The following is an 18,779-nucleotide window of genomic DNA, read 5'->3' as shown; positions in this document are numbered from 1 at the left end:
TTGCAGTGGTCAATACCGGTATTCTTTTTCTTTTTATTCCTGGAAGCCTAAGTCTAAACAGAACTTAATATGATATTCAAGTGATGGTGTTAGAATAGTTGAAACTTCAGTTACAATAAAGGCAGGTGAGATTTTTTTCATACTTAATGAATGTCATTTCTGGTTTAAAAGGTGGCTTCAAATTTTTGTTTTAAACTGTAGCAAGCAATATTAGTCATGACATAAAGTTATAGATGACATTTCATGGATATTGGTACCTTTTCTGTTACTTTTCCTTTCCTTGTGTTAAATGTCCTGTAACTTGAGGTAGCTATCTACTTTAAATTGATCTCCACGTTTTGCTTGTATTAATGAAGTTTAGGGTGTAGGTTTGCTCGCTGAGCTGTAGGTTTGATATCCAGACGTTTCATTACCTGGCTAGGTAACATCATCAGTGGCGACCTCCAAGTGAAGCGAAGCTATTGTCTCCTGCTTTCTATTTATATCTTTCTCCTGGATTGGGTCCCTGGGGTTTGTGGTGATGTCATTTCCTGTTCATTTTCTATGGGGTTGATAAATGGCATCCAGATCTATGTGTTTGTTTATGGCATTGTGGTTGGAGTGCCAGGCCTCTAGGAATTCTCTGGCATGTCTTTGCTTCGCCTGTCCCAGGATAGATGTGTTGTCCCAGTCGAAATGGTGGGTTTTTTTTCATCCGTGTGTAGGGCTACGAGGGAGAGAGGGTCGTGTCTTTTTGTGGCTAGCTGGTGTTCGTGTATCCTGGTGGCTAACTTTCTTCCTGTTTTGTCCATGGGTTGTCCTGGGTCTTTTAAGTTTGTTAGTTTTTGTTTGAGTGTTGGTGGGTTTGTGTGCTACTAGGATTCTGAGGGGTCTTAGTAGTCTGGCTGTCATTTCTGAAACTTTTTTGAGGTTTTCTAGGGCTTTCTTTTCTTGTGTGTTCAGTTCGTTTCCTTCCCTCTTTCGGCTCAGAGTAGATGCACCTGTCTGTCTGAGTGGAAAACCTCAAAAAAGACAAAAACATAGTTATATTACCTGCAGACAAAGGTCGGCTTACAGTCATCCTGAACAGAAGGGACTACATAGAGGAAGCCAATGCACTACCCGCAGACACCAACACCTACCAACAGGTGGCTCTAGACCCGACCCCACAACTAGGAAACAAAATTACATATCTCCTAAGAAAACTACACTATTCCGGACAACTAAACAAGACAGAATTCTAGAAAATGAAACCCGACGGGACCAACACCCCGCGATTCTACGGACTACCAAAAATCCATAAACCAGGAGCCCCCCTCAAACCTATAGTCTCACTATCCGGAACACCAGCTTACAGACTGGCCAAAGAACTACACGCAAGACTGAAATACCTAGTAGAAGAGTCACAGCACTCCATCCACTCCACCCAGGAATTCCTAAAAATCATCAAAAACACCAAAATAGAGGAAGACGAAGCAATGATCTCATTCGACGTAACAGCACTGCTCACCTCCATCAACATCGACCTGGCAAAGGAAACACTTACCACACTTTTAGAAGAGACCATCACACACACACACCAACCACCATCAATCACATTACCAACGAAAACATCATGAAGCTAGTGGACCTGTGCCTCACCACCCCCTTCACTTTCAACAACATTGTCTACAAACAAACCAATGGCACACCCATGGGATCTCCGCTATCAGGAGTCATAGCAGAAGCGGTAATGCAAAGGCTAGAACAAACAGCCCTATCAACCATCAAACCAAAAATCTGGGTCCGCTACGTGGATGACATCTTTGTCATCACAAAACGAAACAAGATAGAAGAGACATTTAACATCATCAACAACATCCTCACAGGCATAAAGTTCACCAAGGAGGAAGAAACCGACAGCAAATTCTCATTCCTGGGCGTCACAGTCAAAAGAAAGGACAACGGAGAACTACAAACCTACGTATACAGAAAACCGACAAATACTGACCAAATACTTAACTACACCAGCAACCATCCCAACACACACAAACAAAGCTGTATCAGAACACTATTCCAATGAGCTACCACACACTGCAGCGCAGACGAACTTTGGAAAACAGAGGAGAACCACCTATACAACGTATTCAAGAAGAACGGATACTCAAAATACAGTGCGCAGATTCCTCCAGAGCAAACCATGACAAGCAGACCAAACACAGCCATAGACCCTAACCACCTTACCATACATCAAAGAAGTTTCAGAAATGACAGCCAGACTACTAAGACTCCTCGGAATTCTAGTAGTACACAAACCCATCAACACTCTCAAACAAAAACTAACAAACTTAAAAGACCCAGGACAACCCATGGACAAAACCAACGTCATCTACAAAATTCCATGCAAGGACTGCCACAAACACTACATAGGACAAACAGGAAGAAAGTTAGCCACCAGGATACACGAACACCAGCTAGCCACAAAAAGATACGACCCTCTCCCTCGTAGCCCTACACACGGATGAAAAAAACCACCATTTCGACTGGAATAACACATCTATCCTGGGACAGGCTAAGCAAAGACATGCCAGAGAATTCCTAGAGGCCTGGCACTCCAACCACAACGCCATAAACAAACACATAGATCTGGATGCCATCTATCAACCCCATAGAAAACGAACAGGAAATGACATCACCACAAACCCCAGGAACCCAATCCAGGACAAAGATATAAATAGAAAGCAGGAGACAATAGCTTCACTTCACTTGGAGGTCGCCACTGATGATGTTACCTAGCCAGGTAATGAAACGTCTTGATATCAAACCTACAACTCAGCAAGCAAAACTACACCATAAACCTCAACCTGAGCTACAAACCTTTACAAACCTTGCATTAGTGAAGTGATGTATTGATTTGTATTATCTCAACCATTTGTTCTGTAACATTTACCTTACCTTTCTGCTTTGGAACTGTTTCTCTTCACAAACAAAATGGTAAGGATTTGATTTAACCACCTGAAATCACTTGAGATAAACTTGTTTCTGCAGAAATACAAAGCCCGCAGAAATACCAGAACAATGTTTTTTTTAAAAAGTGGACTGTTGAATAACTAAGGTTAAATAAGTTGTTCTCTCCCCCTAAAACAACTTGATTGGGGTTTACTGAAGGTGCATGAGACTGCCTTTTAAAATTGTGCAACGTGACGTGGTTTTGATTTTATAATAATAGTGTGCCATATATAGCTTATATCAAATCAGGTTAAACAATCAAATAGATTTTAAAAGGCACATTGATTGAGCAGAATAGCAGACATGCCTCAGATCATAATTCAATTCATGAACGAACGAATTCCAAGAAGCTTAAGTTACAGTCAAGAAGATATTATGACCGTACAAATCCAATATATATATCAACAACAGTGCAGCTAGTGTCATGCCGAGCATTTGAATAGCATAAACCTTATCTTTAGAAGATCATTTAAAGTTGTTCATCTTAAATAATTTGTGATTTACTATGCCAGCAGATTCTCATAAAACTTCCAACAAAGCTTTAAAAACTGATATGACAGCAGGAAAGAGCCACACCAGTGAAGATGACGGTGATCCAACTGAACATAGACGAGTAAAGATGAAGAGAGGGTGAATATCCTCAACTTCTATTCAATTGTATTCTATATAGAGTCATAAAGATATACGGCACAGAAACAGACCATTCGATCCAACTCATTCATGCTGATCTGATATCCTAAATTAATCTAGTCCCATTTGCTAGCATTTGGCCTGTATCCATCCAAACCCTTCCTGTTCATATATCCATCCAGATGCCTTTTAAATGTTGCAATTGTACCAGCCTCCACCACTTCCTCTGGCAGCTCATTCCATACACACACCACTCTCTGCATGAAAAAGTTGCCCCTTAGGTCCCTTTTAAATCTTTTCCCTCTCACCCCAGGGAAAAGACCTTGTCTATTTATCCTATGCATGCCCCTCATGATTTTTATAAAACTTTTTATGAAGTCACCCTTCAGTATCCGATGCTCCAGGGAAAATATCCCCAATCATTTCAGCCTGTCCCTATAGCTCAAATTCTCCAACCCTGACAACATTCTTGTAAATCTTTTCTGAACTCTTTCTCATTTCACAACATGCATCCTGTAGCAGGGAGACCAGAATTGCATGCAGTATTCGAAAAGTGGCCTAACCAATGTCTTGTAGAGCCACAACATGACCTTCCAACTCCTATAACTCTATGTGCTTGCTAAATCCTTGAACAATGAAGGCAAGCATACCAAATGCCTCCTTCACTATCCTATCCACCTATGACTCCACTTTCAAAGAACGAAAAACCTGCACTCCAAGGTCTCTTTGTTCAGCACCACTCCCCAGGACCTCACCATTAGGTGTCTATGTCCTCCCTGATTTGCAGTTCTAAAATGTAGCACTTCCCATTTATCTAAATTAAACTCCATCTGCCACTCCTCAGTCCATTGGCCCATCTGATCAAGATCCCATTGTATGATGAGGTAACCTTCTTGAGGTTAGCTGTCAACTACTTCTTCAATTTTGGTGTAGTCTGCAAACTGTTACAACATGGGGTAGACCTCCCTTGCTAATTTAAACCAGAAACACAGATGATTTAACCTGTGCTGTAATCTGTTAAAATTCAAGAGGCCAAGAGCTATCCCAAAGGTCACTATTTAAAGTAAAAATTAACAACTTTTTTTTTAAAAAGTCTAACAGACCATAATTAACTAGCAACTATTTATAACTCTTTTCTCTAACCTATCTTTTACTTTCCCTTCTATAATATTTGTCCGTTAAAACCCCTGATTTAAGATTTACCAAAAAATTCAAATTTCAAAATCAGGCAGCTGTCAAATCTTCTTTATATCTTCCTCTGTCGTCTTCTTCGGGTTTCACATGTTGTTGATAGATAAAGGTACCTTTAAAGAGAGCTATTCTGAGGGCAGTCTGCATAAGTTGCTGGCATGGCAAATCTCCTCCAAATGTTCAATTTTGTTTTTGGTTTTATACCCCAGAGCATCGGATCATTTCATTTGTGTTAGTATTGTCAAAATACTAAACTCCAATCAAGTTTGGAGTTTAGTATCTTGGGGTATAATTTAAACTGATTGGCTGAATTTGATTTTGTTTTTGTCTCCTAACAACCCAGGTACTGCTAGCTGCTGGACCAAATGTTACGTTGTAAATTCTCCAGCACTCTGTGATTGCTAAATCCTTCAACTCTCCAAGATACAGTACACCTCTACACCTTCATAACAAAACCTACTAACTATGCTCCTATGTTCACATCCAAATCATTGATATAAATGAATAAAAGCAGTGGACCCAGCACGGAACCTTGTGGCATACCGCTCGTCACAGGCCTCCAGTCTGAAAAGCAATTCTACATCACCACCCTCTGTCTTCTACCTTCAAGCTAAATCTGTATCCAAATAACTAGTTATCCCTCATTTCCATGTGATGTAACCTTGATAATCAGTCTAACATAGTTGAACGCTTTACTGAGCAACCTCAATTATACTGACAACACAGGCGGGGCATATTTTGTTCAGTTAATCAAATGTTCGGATAACATAGTTTACCCAAGCATCAGGACTTTGAGAGCTTGTCTGGATAATCCAAAATTTGGATAAATTGATGTTCAGATAACTGAGGTTGCCCTGTAGATCACCTCTGAGCTGAAAATGTGTTGCTGGAAAAGCGCAGCAGGTCAGGCAGGAGAATCGACGTTTCGAGCATGAGCCCTTCTTCAGGAATCACCTCCCCTGCTCTGGCTTCATCAGTCCTCCACCAATGTCTCCAACAACTGTCCACCACCAATGTCAGGCAACGTCGATCTATAGTTCCCTGCCTTTTCCTTATCACCTTTCTTAAATATTGGTACCATATTAGCCAACCTCCAGTTTTCTGGCACCTCACCTGTGGCTATTGGTGACACAAATATCTCAGCAACATGCTCAGCAATCTCTTCCCTAGCTCCCCACAGAGTAACACCTGATCAGGGCCCAGATATTTATCCACCATATTACTTCTGTAATATGGACATTTTGTAAGATGCCCCTATTAATTTTCCCAAGTTCTCAATCTTCCATATACATCTCCACTGATGCAAAATATTCATTTAATATCTTCCCGATCTCCTGTGGTTCCACCTTGTGGCTTTGCTGATCTTTGAGGCGCCCTATTCTCTCCCTACTTACCCTTTTGTCCTTAATGTATTTATAAAATCCCTTTGGATTCTCCTTAACGCCATTTGTCAAAGCTATCTCTTTTTGCCCTCCTGTTTCTCTCAAGTATTTTCCTACTACTTTTATACTGTTCTAGGGAATCACTCGATTTTCTGCTGACTATACCTGCCATATGCTACCTTCTTATTCTTGACCAAATCTTCTCTTTCTCTAGTCATCCAGCATCTCCTACACCTTACCCTTCACCCTTACCTACACCCTCCAGCTTTGTTCTTCACCCTAACAAGAACATACTATCTCTCTACTCTCATTATCACATTTTTGAAGGCTTACCATTTTCCAGCTATTTCTTTACCTGCAAATATCCGCCCCAATCAACTTTTAAAAATTCTTGCCTAATATAGTCAAAATTGGCCTTCTTCCAATTTAGAACTTCAACTTTTAGATCCAGTCTATCCTTTTCCATCACTATTTTAAAACTAATAGAAGTATGGTCACTGGCCCCAAAGTGCTCTCCCACTGACACCTCCGTCACCTGGCCTGCCTTATTTCCCAAGAGTAGGTCAAGTTTTGCACCTTCTCTAATAGGTACATCCACGTACTAAGTCAGAAAGTTTTCTTATATGTACAGAAAAAATTCCCCTCCATCTAAACCCTTAACACTATGGTAGTCCCAGTCTATGTTTGGAAAGTTAAAATTCCCCCACCTTTATTATTCTTACTGATAGCTGAGACCACCTTACAAATTTGTTTTTCAATTTCCTGTTGACTATTGGGGTGCTTATAGTACAATCCCAATAAGGTAATTTTTTCTCAGTCCCATCCAAATAACTTCCCTGGACGTATTCTCAGGAATATCCTTCCTAAATGTTATCCTTAATCCACACCCCTTCCTCTCAGGGCAGCATGGTGGCTCAGTGGTTAGCACTGCAGCCTCATAGTACCAGGGTCCGAGGTTCGATTTCAGCCTCAGGTGACTGTCTGTGTGGGGTTTGCACATTCTCCCCGTGCCTGCATGGGTTTCCTCTGGGTTTTCCAGTTTTCTCCCACAGTCCAAAGATGTGCAGGTCAGATGAATTGGCTATGGTAAATTGCCCATAGTGTTGTGGTTCTGTTCGCCGAGCTGGGAATTTGTGTTGCAGACGTTTCGTCCCCTGTCTAGGTGACATCCTCAGTGCTTGGGAGCCTCCTGTAAAGCGCTTCGGTGATCTTTCATCCGGCATTTGTAGTGGTTTGAATCTGCCGCTTCCGGTTGTCAGTTCCAGCTGTCCGTTGCAGTGGCTGGTATATTGGGTCCAGGTTGATGTGCTTATTGATAGAATCTGTGGATGAGTGTCATGCCTCTAGGAATTCCCTGGCTGTTCACTGTTTGGCTTGTCCTATAATAGTAGTGTTGTCCCAGTCGAATTCATGTTGCTTGTCATCTGCGTGTGTGGCTACTAAGGATAGCTGGTCGTGTCGTTTCGTGGCTAGTTGGTGTTCATGGATGCGGATCGTTAGCTGTCTTCCTGTTTGTCCTTTGTAGTGTTTTGTGCAGTCCTTGCATGGGGTTTTGTACACTGCATTGGTTTTGCTCATGCTGGGTATCGAGTCCTTCGTTCTGGTGAGTTGTTGTCTGAGACTGGCTGTTGGTTTGTGGGCTGTTATGAGTTACTGAGCACCTAGACAGGGGACGAAACATCTGCAACACAAATTCCCAGCTCGGCGAACAGAACCACAACAACGAACACCCGAGCTACAAATCTTTTCACAAACTTTGAATTGCCCATAGTGTTAGGTGCATTAGTTAGAGGGAAATGGGCTTGTGTGGATTACTCTTCGGAGGGTCGGTGTGGACTGGTTGGGCTGAAGGACCTGTTTCCACACTGTAGGGAATCTAATCTAATTTTGCCGCAAACACTTTCAATCCCTCCTACCACACAGATGTACCCTGAAACATTACGATACTTGAAAACAGACAGCAAAGGCAGCAGCTGTGCAGGTTACTGCTGGGTCAAACAGCAATGAAGGTTTCTTTCTCCATTTGAGTCCCTGCTCTTTCTCTGTTGTCCTCTTTTTATTTTAAAGTGCTGTTGTTTTGAACATTGTTTTGGAACTTTTGGGGAAAAAAAATGTAACAGCTTATAATACAGTAATTACTGCTCTTAGAATCCAAGGAAATCAGCTCCACAACTGAAAATTACAGTTCTTATTCTAGGTAAATATAGTAATGTATTCCAATTTGCTTCAACCTCTTGACGTAGCAGGAACTATTTATGATTATTCAGTCAACAGAGGAGAAACAGCAAACCTGTGAACAACGCAGCTGTTTTACAACACGGTGTAGTGATTTACTGTTATAAATATAACAGCCTGTCTTTTATTCGTGGCAGAGTCCTTAACAGTAAGTCTGCAACCATAGACAAGTGCTGACATTTTACTAAATTAATAATTTGGTCATTTATTGGGAGAATTGATAAGCTGAGAATTGCTGAGGGCAGTGCAGTGACTCAGTGGTTAGCACAGCTGCCACTCAGTGCCAGAGACTCATGTTTGGTTCCAGCTTCAGGCGACTGTGGAGCTTACACATTCAATCTGTGACTGCATTGGTTTCCACCAAGTGCCCAGTTTCCTCCCACAGTCAAAGATATGCAGGTTAGATGGATTGACCATGCTAGATTGGTCATATGTCCAGGGTGGTGCAGGCCGGGTGGATTAGCCATCATAAATGCTGGGTTATAGGGTAGGGTAGTGAGTCTGGGTGGGATGCCCTGTGTGGATTTGGTAGTCTAAATGACCTGTTTCTACACTGTAGAGATTCTATGATTCTATGTTGTGTTTTCCAACCCTGATAGGGTGCTGATGACATATAACTTTAATTATTATGAAGATATATTTATTGTTATAATCTTAATTGTATTTTCTTATTATTGTTAAACAGATTCAATAAATGAGACTATCAGACTTTGTTACAAATTGTTTAAACAATTCCTGTTATTCCTTTGAAAACCACAAATATTTCTTATAAAATCATAAGGCTGAATCTTCCCAACTCTATCATTGCAGGCCCAGGTGCCTTTGGATGGGGTGAGGGAAGAAGAGAGAATGAGAGTGAGCAGGACTAGGGCCACCTGTCTGCTCCAGGTAGAGGGAGATAATTTAGTTGGCAGGGGGCCCAATTAAGGGTGACTTTATAACTATATGCAAACATTTTCCTGGTGTAGGTTCCTTTTGCTACAATTAGAAATTCCCTTCTACATGTGGAGACTGCGAGCTTGGTGACCATCTGAGCCAGAGGCTCCACGCTCTGATGAATTTATTTTTCCTTTCTGGTCTGAATTGTTTTTTTTCTGAGGGAAACGATGCCTGAATGTTAAGGTACTTCCACAGCCCTGAATCTGCCATTTAGGTGACTGCTGGTGGCAGTTGCAGGCTTGGGTTGATCACATTGTTTGGTCCTGAGGACCCAATAAAATTCCTGCTATAGAATTAAAGAATTATTAAAGCATAGAGAGAGGCAATTCAGCTAGTTTAGCCTACACAGGCTCTTTCCAGACAACTCGACTAGTCCCATTCCCCAACCCTTGTCACGTGGTTGTGCAGATTTCTTTCTTCAAATGCTTATCATGTTTGCTCACTCGATCAGACAGTGGATTCCATATCTTAACCATTTGCTTTGTAAAAAAAGCTTTTACTCATGTCATTGTTGGTTCTTTTGCCAATTCCTTTAATATGGTTCGCGGCTAATTCCCTACTGGTAATTATTTTATTCTGTCTACGCCCATTGTGATATTGAATACGTCTATCATATCGGCCCTCACCTATCTCTTTAAGGAGAGCAGTCACACTTTTCCAATCCATTCACTCATCCTTGGAAATATTTTTGTAAATCTTTTCTGTGCCCTCTCATTTCACCTTTTTTTTATGAAAATTTCATATCCTTACTAAAATGTGTGATGCCAAGAATTGCACACAATGCTACAGTCAAGGCTGAACCAGTGCTTGGTAAAAAGCCCATTGTGATTCCTTGCTTTTCAATTCATTTTCTGTATGTATAGATCACTCGGTCTTTTAATTGCTTTCTCAAACTGCCCTGTCACCTTCAACAATTTGATTCTCAGTCCCTCTGTTCCTGCACTCCCTTTAGACTGGTATACTTAATGTTATATTGCCTCTCATTATTTGTACCAAAATCTGTCACTTCACATTTGTGCATGAATTTTCATCTGCAACTTGTCTGCCCTTACTACCAACTATGTTCATTTGAAATTTGAAAGTTTTGACCTTTTGAACCACAGAATGTTTTCCTGTAATATTGTCATGCACAGTTGGTTCTGCTATAACACGGTAGTCCTATTATCATGTAATCCCGTGTTATAAGGAAATCACAGAATAGCAGCACTATTTAAACAAATGGGGTCAGAATCACATTAAAACTAGTACATGCTTTAAAAGTTCACATTTTAGAGACAATGTCCCCAATTCTTCAATCGCGTTATAGTGAATTCACATTAATGAACTTGCGTTATAGCAGAATGACTGCATGTTCTTTATAACACACTCTCAATTTTACTACAAATAAAGAACTGAAATATCCTCAAAGTAAAGGATGCATTTTTGTAGAAAACGTAACTTTTAGAATATTAAGTTTTTTTTTAAAATATATGGACATATATTTAAAGGATAGTAGTGGGAAGTTGCGTGTGGAGGCGGAAGAGATTGGGGAGACACTGAATGAATACTTTTCTTCAGTATTTACTCAGGAACAGGGCATTGTCGTCGATGTGAATACTGAGTCACAAATAAGTAGAATGGATGGCTTTGAGGTATGTAGAGAAGAGGTGTTGGAAATCCTGGAAAAGGTGAAAATAGATAAGTCCCCTGGGCCTGATGGCATTTATCCTAGGATTCTCTGGGAAGCAAGGGAGGAGATTGCAGAGCCATTGGCCTTGATTTTTATGTCCTCTTTGTCTACAGGAGTAGTGCCAGAAGACTGGAGGATAGCAAATGTGGTTCCCTTGTTCAAAAAGGGGAGTAGGGATAACCCTAGTAACTATAGGCCGGTGAGTCTCACTTCTGTTGTGGGCAAAGTCTTAGAGAGAATTGTAAGGGATAGGATTTATGCACATCTGGATAGGAATAATGTGATCAAGGATAGTCAGCATGGTTTTGTGAAGGGCAGGTCGTGCCTCACAAACCTTATTGAATTCTTTGAAAAGGTGACGAAGGAGGTTGATGAGGGGAAAGCGGTAGCTGTGGTATATATGGATTTTAGTAAGGCGTTTGATAAGGTTCCCCATGGTAGGCTACTGCAGAAAATACGGAGATATGGCATTGAGGGTGAGTTGGAGGTTTGGATTAGGAATTGGCTGGATGGAAGAAGACAGAGGGTAGTAGTTGATGGCAAAGTTTCTTCATGGAGTGCCGTCACTAGCGGTGTTCCGCAAGGATCTGTTTTGGGACCATTGCTGTTTGTCATTTTTATAAATGACCTGGAAGAGGGGTTAGAAGGTTGGGTGAGCAAGTTTGCGGATGATACGAAAGTCGGAGGAGTTGTTGACAATGAGGAAGGATGTGGCAGGTTACAGCAGGATATAGAGAAGCTGCAGAGCTGGGCAGAAAGATGGCAAATGGAATTCAATGTAGCTAAGTGTGAGGTGATTCACTTTGGGAAGAATAACAAAAAGATGGGGTACTGGGCTAATGGTCGGATACTTGGTAGTGTGGATGAGCAGAGGGATCTTGGTGTCCATGTACACAGATCTCTGAAAGTTGCCACCCAGGTAAATAGTGCGGTGAGGAAGGCATATGGCGTACTGGCTTTTATTGGTAGAGGAATTGAGTTCCGGAGTCCTGAGGTCATGATGCAGTTGTATAAGACTCTGGTGCGGCCGCATCTGGAATATTGTGTGCAGTTTTGGTCGCCATACTATAGGAAGGATGTGGAGGCACTGGAACGGGTGCAGAGGAGGTTTACCAGGATGTTGCCTGGTATGGAAGGAAGATCGTATAAGGAAAGACTGAGACACTTGGGGCTGTTTTCATTAGAGAAAAGAAGGTTTAGGGGTGACTTGATTGAGGTGTACAAGATGATTAGGGGGTTAGATAGGGTTGACAGTGTGAACCTTTTCCCGCGTATGGAGTCGGGTATTACAAGGGGGCATAGCTTTAAATTAAGGGGGGGTAGATATAGGACTGAAGTTAGGGGTAGGTTCTTCACTCAGCGAGTCGTAAGTTCATGGAATGCCCTGCCAGTAGCAGTGATGGACTCTCCCTCTTTATGGGCATTTAAGCGGGCATTGAATAGGTATATGGAGGATAGTGGGTTAGTATAGGTTAGGTGGGCTTGGATCGGCGCAACATCGAGGGCCAAAGGGCCTGTACTGCGCTGTATTCTTCTATGTTCTATGTTCTATGACATCAAGTCTGAAATAAGTGATCATTTTAACAGCCCTGGTTTTCACTTTTGTCAACTTGTCTGTTTTGATGCCTTTTTTAGTCATGAACTCGATGCTGAAGAGAATCCAGTTGTGGCATTAGAAGATGCATACTTAGCTCTTGGCTTCAAGTACCATGCCAGTAAAAAGTAAGAATACTTTAAGATCATAATGATTTAACTAAAGCCTGCACATGAATAGATCAGACTGAAGAATACTGTTCAGACACAGACTGTGCCTAGAATGCTATAGTTCAGAGAGCCTGTGCTCCTGTGATAATTTCTGGGTCCATGACTAATTTGCCCGGTAACCTGTTAAAGGGACTTAAATCGACATCATTCCACAACAACTGTGCTTTTTAATCAGTCTAAGTTGTTGCATTATCAATGTCATAGATAAATGAGGATAAAGAAGACCAGGAAAATGGATGAAATATACATATAAGTAAAATATTTCAGCCAAGTTGTCCATGATATAATATGAAACCAATAAATTCAGAAATCTCTCAATTTTTTTTCCTGAAACCGGGTGAACGTTGATGATTGTTTACATGAATTAGCTTAATTACAAACGTTAGGGAATCGGATCTGTAACTAATTCCATTTTTTTGGCAGTACAGTGATAAAGTTATAGTTTCCAACAGCAATAGTTAGAGTTAAATCTCAATGCAAGAGTTTTAAAATTGCTACAGTGCACATTTGTCCCACAGTCCACACCCAAGAAAAATGTTAAATGCCTTTGTGTCTACCTTTTTAATTTTCACAGCATTTCAAAATTAGGGCATGCACAGTATCGTAAATTCACTGAGCTGACGTCCAGACACGTTGACTTGCATCAGCCACCAGCTACCAAAAATAAACACATATTCTTCAGTGAAGAAGGAGACGTTGTAAAATTTAAGAAGAGCAGAACATTAGAAAAGGTAATAAAAATTGTACCCCATAGATTGAGTGATGCAGGGGCCAGCACCTTGGGTATCGTTTGATTTCAGCTTGAGTTGCAAGCAAGTACATTCCTGGCCCAATTGGGCTCTTTCATTGTTAAGAATGAGCAAATACAGGCTTGAAATATTCTCCTTCGTGACGTTTGTTTGTAATCTTAATTTAATAAAGTTTATAAATTTTAAAATAATTTGGACAAACTGCTGATGAGTATCACAGATAAGATAGTGTTGTTTATGCACATCTGAATGTATCACATAATGATATGCCACAGTCATGTTATCATTTAGTTCTCTCTTGCACAGTAGAAATAAGAAGTATTTTTTGAGTTGATTGATTATTGCTTGTTTTAATGATTTCAGGTACAAAGATTTTTAAAACAAATTGTGCCTTCAAATGATCCTCTTTCATCTGACACAGAGACTCCGCCTTGTGTGGTACGCAGCTCTGAGGAATGTAGCAACTCTGAGCAGCACCACAGTCCTGAAGCAGAGAGCTCCACTGTATGTGAAAAGAGCAATAGGGGAGATGGAGATGATGGAACTTGTGTTGATGAGAAATTCATAACTTGTGTCAGTGATCCCTCCAAATTGAATAAATGCATTAAAGGCAACAATGAAGAGCTTCCTGAAAAGTATGATATGACCCCTGCTTCTCCCAAAAACTTTGAACCATTTTTTGACAGACAGCTGGTTCCTCTGGATGTACCAGACTTTCTTCTTCATGCTACTGATGTAACTGAGAGGGATGATGAATGTATGTATAAAACCTAAGTATCCAAACACTATTTTGTTGAGTCTCGGATCCAAACCACAATTTCAAGTTTTTTTCAAATTCCTTTTCAATTTTGTAAAAGAGGGCCTATTTCAAAGTAAAATGTTCGCTGTTAATCCCAGAATCATGTACAATGTTAAACCTTCTTAATCTATCATCAAGAAGCAAGTTTAAATTCAGTAGAAATGCATAAGTGTTTTATATTAAAGTTGTAAAATATATTAACCTATTCTGTAATATGTTCAAATGTTTATATGGGAGTCAATTAGCTCAGTTGGCTGGATGGCTGGTTTTTGTTGCACAGTGATGCCAACAGCATGGGTTCAATTCTCAAACTGGCTGAGGTTACCGTGAACGACTCTCTTCCTCAATCTCTCTCCTTGCCTGAAGTACAGTGAACCTCTATTTAAGCCACCACCAATTGTCTCTGTCTAATGAGAGAGCAGCCATTTGATGTGTTGGACAATGGTGACTTTGTTTATATGTAGCAATTTGAGAACGAGTTTAAAAAATAATCTTTACCAATTTTAAAAAATATTTGACTGTTCAATTTTGTTGTCTCTTTATGTCCTCCCTTGCCATTTATAAATTTCTGAGCAAGAAGGCAGACAGTTCAACTTTGTACAAAACCTCTTAGCACGTCCTGTTTGGTGCAACTTAAGAACAATTTGGTCAAAATGCTCAAATCCACTCTGCCAGTTTAGGAATTTCTAGTTACAACTGCTGAATTTACTTGAAAACAACCACTAGTCTACTTTTACTTCATTGTATGTGTGCAGGAGTCCAGAGTCAACGCATGTTGACATGTTCCTGAGAAGTATTTTATTTAGAAGACTTTAGCTAACTGTATGACCATCACTGGTGAAGGTTTATTGGGTTTTTTTTATGGAGCATGGCACACACATGCACTGATCAATACGATTTTGTTGAAAATTTTTGATCATTATAATAAGTAAGTGTTAAACTGTTGCAACTATTTTGCAGTGCAAACTACAAAGAATGTTAGAAAGGACAAAAAGAGAAGGAAGAAGAAAAAGAAAGTTATTGATATTCCCCCTGACATAGTAGCAGTTCCAGAATTGACCAAATACTGGGTCCAGCGTTACAGACTGTTTTCGCGCTTTGATGAGGGAATCAAACTTGATCAGGGTTGGTAACTGAACTGAACTTTGTGACTTTTTTTGTCCTATTTCTGAATCCACGGTGCAGGCCACACCATTACTGGTGAGCAGATTGACATCTTGCATATCTGCTGGTTACATTGTGATGAAATCAAATGATATAAATATCTATATTAATATCACTTTTAGAGCTGACATTTCAAAATAGTGACATATGGGTCTCAGTTACTTTTGCCGACAGTAAGTAGGAAAGAAGAAACCCCTAAAGTATTTATGAGAAATTCTGTTATGATTTACACTAGTCAGAGTAAACTTTTGAAGGGCTTTGTTCTCAATTCAAAATGATTAAGGATTGATTTTAGTTGAGAAAACCCAGCAATTGAAATCTTTTAGGATGTTTCAGCGGAGACTTGTCCGGAGTCAGAAGCAAGTATAGTTTATTTTTGCTAGAAAGAAATTTTTCCAGAGTAGTTCAGTAAAAACTTAACTCAACACATATTTAGTTTGTGTAGCTTCCAGACCAGAAAGGTTTGGTTTGATCTGTGTAGGTTATTAGAAGCTGAGAAAGTTTAAGCTGTCTGTTTAGTATTTATGTAAGAAGATTGCTTAGTTCACAGACAAGATCCGTAGTTCACAGGCAAATCAGCTGAGTAGAACTTTAAAAATTTATGCAGAGGGATAACTGCATTGCACTTGAATTTCTATAAACTTAGTGTTAGGACTTTTGTTGAAAGCTTTGTTTTGCTGTATGTTTTGAAATATTTTCAAAATGTCCTTCATATTTTTTGTTGTTTTTATCCTTTTGTAGCAAACTTGTTAAAGAAACTCTGCAGGCTCATATAATTGTGTCTTAGTGTCTGTACACCACATTAACAAACAAAAATCAAGCCAGATTACATTCGCTAATCTGACTTGTTCAGTGATATCATCAGCTGGGATAATAACACATGTTACAAGGGTGGTGTTCCTTTGAGTACAAACTTGTTTGGTTGGGATCCTTTGGTATAATGGCCATCCAGTTGCTCCATTTGAGATGGAATTTGTAAAAATATATTGAGGGATAATTCATATTTACATGTTGGGAACAGTATTTAGGATTCCATATACAGAGATGGGACTTTGTATGTTGCTGCGAGGCAGCTTAAAAATATTATCGGGGGCATGAGCTTTTTCTTGTCTTTGTGTGCGGTTGGTTTTGGCTGGCCTGCAATTAACAGTGGAAGATGCTGTGTCTGTGATGCATCTTGGATTTGTGTAGCAGCATTCATATTTTAAAATTTAACTATTTAATGCAATATAAATGTGAATTGTGTCTTTGTCTTCCAGAAGGCTGGTTTTCGGTCACTCCTGAGAAGATTGCTGAGCACATTGCCAATCGTGTCATGCAGAGTTCTCAATGTGATATCATTGTTGATGCATTTTGTGGAGTTGGAGGCAATTCAATTCAGTTTGCGTTAACTGGAAAGAGAGGTACAGGACTATGACTTTGAGATGCTTATTCAGCCGTCCTGGAGAAATCCAGCTGTGTCTGTATTGCCTTGTAATAGTGACTTGTATATCAAGGCCATTTACTGATGTAGAATGACGACTAAACATTTAAAGTTACCTATACAAGGTGATAACATACCAACCCAGAACAGTTTTACAAAACAGTGTGAATCAGGTTGGTTAGTTGAACATATTGGCTATGTTCATATTTATTCCCGATTACAATACACAATGCAGAAAAGGTAGTGTGCTGATTTGTTTATGTTGATCTAAGTAATGGTAGCCACCATAAATAATATATAAAAATATTGGATATTAAGCATTAATTTGATTATCTGTAAAGTAATAAATAGTCCACATAAAGCTTTGGTATCATTCAAAATTAAAGGGCTTCAGTTTAAGGTGAGAAGGGAAAGATTTAAAGGGACCGAATGGAAATTTTTTTTCATGCAGAGGGTGGAACGTTTACGCAATGAGCTGCCAGAGGAAGTGGTGGAGGCTGGTACAATTACAACATTTAAAATTTATCTGGATGGGTACATGAACAGGGAGGGTTAGAGGGATATTGGCCAAATGCTGGCAAATGGGCCGAGATTAATTTAAGATATCTGGTCGGCACATTTATCTTTACTTCTAGATGTTTATCAGTCAATTTTGCCGTTATCAAGTTAATTGTGTTGATATTTGAGAATTACATACTTTTCAACACTTGAAATCCAACTATCAATTCTAATACTTACAGGTCAGATTAGGTAAAAGTTGCATTCCATGTAAAGTTCTATAGTTATTCTGAATCTCAGAAAAATATACCCAACATCTCTTCCTGTCCTTAACAGTTCTTCTGGGTAACATTGCTTGGTGCTGATTATTAGCAGTTTTGACCCAGATATTAATGAGGATTTATGGTGGGAATAAGTTCTGTCTACTTCCTAGAGGTGCAGTGTTCTGGTACAGCAAACCTTCTTATAACCTTAATGATAATGTAGTCAGAGATGCAAATCCAGACTTGATAATCTCTTTACATACAATTTTAACTTGAATGGATGTTTTTCATTGTCAAGTGTTCTTCCCACATCTTTTCTGTAAGTAAGGCCTCATTGTAAGCCCCGTTTAGAACATAGAACAGTACAGCACAGCACAGCACAGGTCCTTCAGCCACTGATATTATGCTGACCTTTTATCCTACTCTGTTTTATTTTCCCCAAGCATAATAGCAATGCTGTTTTTTCTACTTGCATGCAAGGTTCCTGTCGACCATTTGGCTCTAGAAATGAGAAATTTTAAATATTTTAAAAACAAACTTGGAAGAGAAGAAAGCTATTTGGATTCTCAAGCCTGTTCAAACATTCAGTAAAATCATCTGTTTGTGTTTCAAGTTCCACATTTCTTTTGAGCCTGGATAATCTTAGTTCTCTTATCTGACAAAACTTTGTTTAACTCCACCTCAAAAGTATTCAATGATACCACCTTTTGACAAAGTCAGAAGTCGCACAATACCAGGTTATAGTCCAACAAGTTTATTTGAAATCACAAGCTTTTGGAGAGCTGCTTCTTTGTCAGGTGAACCCACTTCACCTAATGAAGGAGCAGTGATTCAAAAGCTTGTGCTTTCAAATAAATCTGTTGAATTATAACCTGGTGTTGTGTGACTTCTGACTTTGTCCAACCCAGTCCAACACCGGCACCTCCGCATTATGACCACCTTCTGAGGCAGAGTTCCAAAGTCGCACAACGTTCTGAGGGAAAGAAAATTCTCCACATTTCTGTTCTGAAAATGTTGCCAGTAACTTTTAAATAGTGCCCCCACCCCCTTAGTCCTTTAATTCTGGATTCCCCTTGAGATGAAACATCTCTTCTGTGTCCACCTTC

The 18,779-nt window shown here is 39.8% G+C and overlaps 1 protein-coding gene across 7 annotated transcripts in view; it reads left to right on the top strand.

Moving 5' to 3' along the window:
* The window catches only part of tgs1 (trimethylguanosine synthase 1), a 55,104-nt gene that overhangs the window by 11,981 nt on the left and 24,344 nt on the right, over positions 1-18,779 (top strand). For 5 of the 7 annotated variants that reach the window (XM_087986380.1, XM_087986377.1, XM_043688372.2 and 2 more), the window contains 6 exons: positions 3,480-3,597; positions 12,649-12,735; positions 13,352-13,508; positions 13,890-14,283; positions 15,286-15,450; positions 16,749-16,892. In XM_087986380.1, the coding sequence (XP_087842506.1) occupies positions 3,480-3,597; positions 12,649-12,735; positions 13,352-13,508; positions 13,890-14,283; positions 15,286-15,450; positions 16,749-16,892 (1,065 nt within the window). The remainder of the gene's footprint in view (positions 1-3,479; positions 3,598-12,648; positions 12,736-13,351; positions 13,509-13,889; positions 14,284-15,285; positions 15,451-16,748; positions 16,893-18,779) is intronic. The other 2 variants (XM_087986376.1, XM_087986379.1) reach the window with 1 other exon arrangement.

This window comes from Chiloscyllium plagiosum, unplaced genomic scaffold (genome assembly GCF_037043375.1).
Source record: "Chiloscyllium plagiosum isolate Xiang-an unplaced genomic scaffold, Cpla_swu_hap1 HiC_scaffold_4, whole genome shotgun sequence".
Lineage (NCBI taxonomy): Eukaryota > Metazoa > Chordata > Chondrichthyes > Orectolobiformes > Hemiscylliidae > Chiloscyllium > Chiloscyllium plagiosum.
The sequence above is the reverse complement of the archived record's forward strand: the minus strand, read 5'-3'. Positions and strand labels throughout refer to the sequence as shown.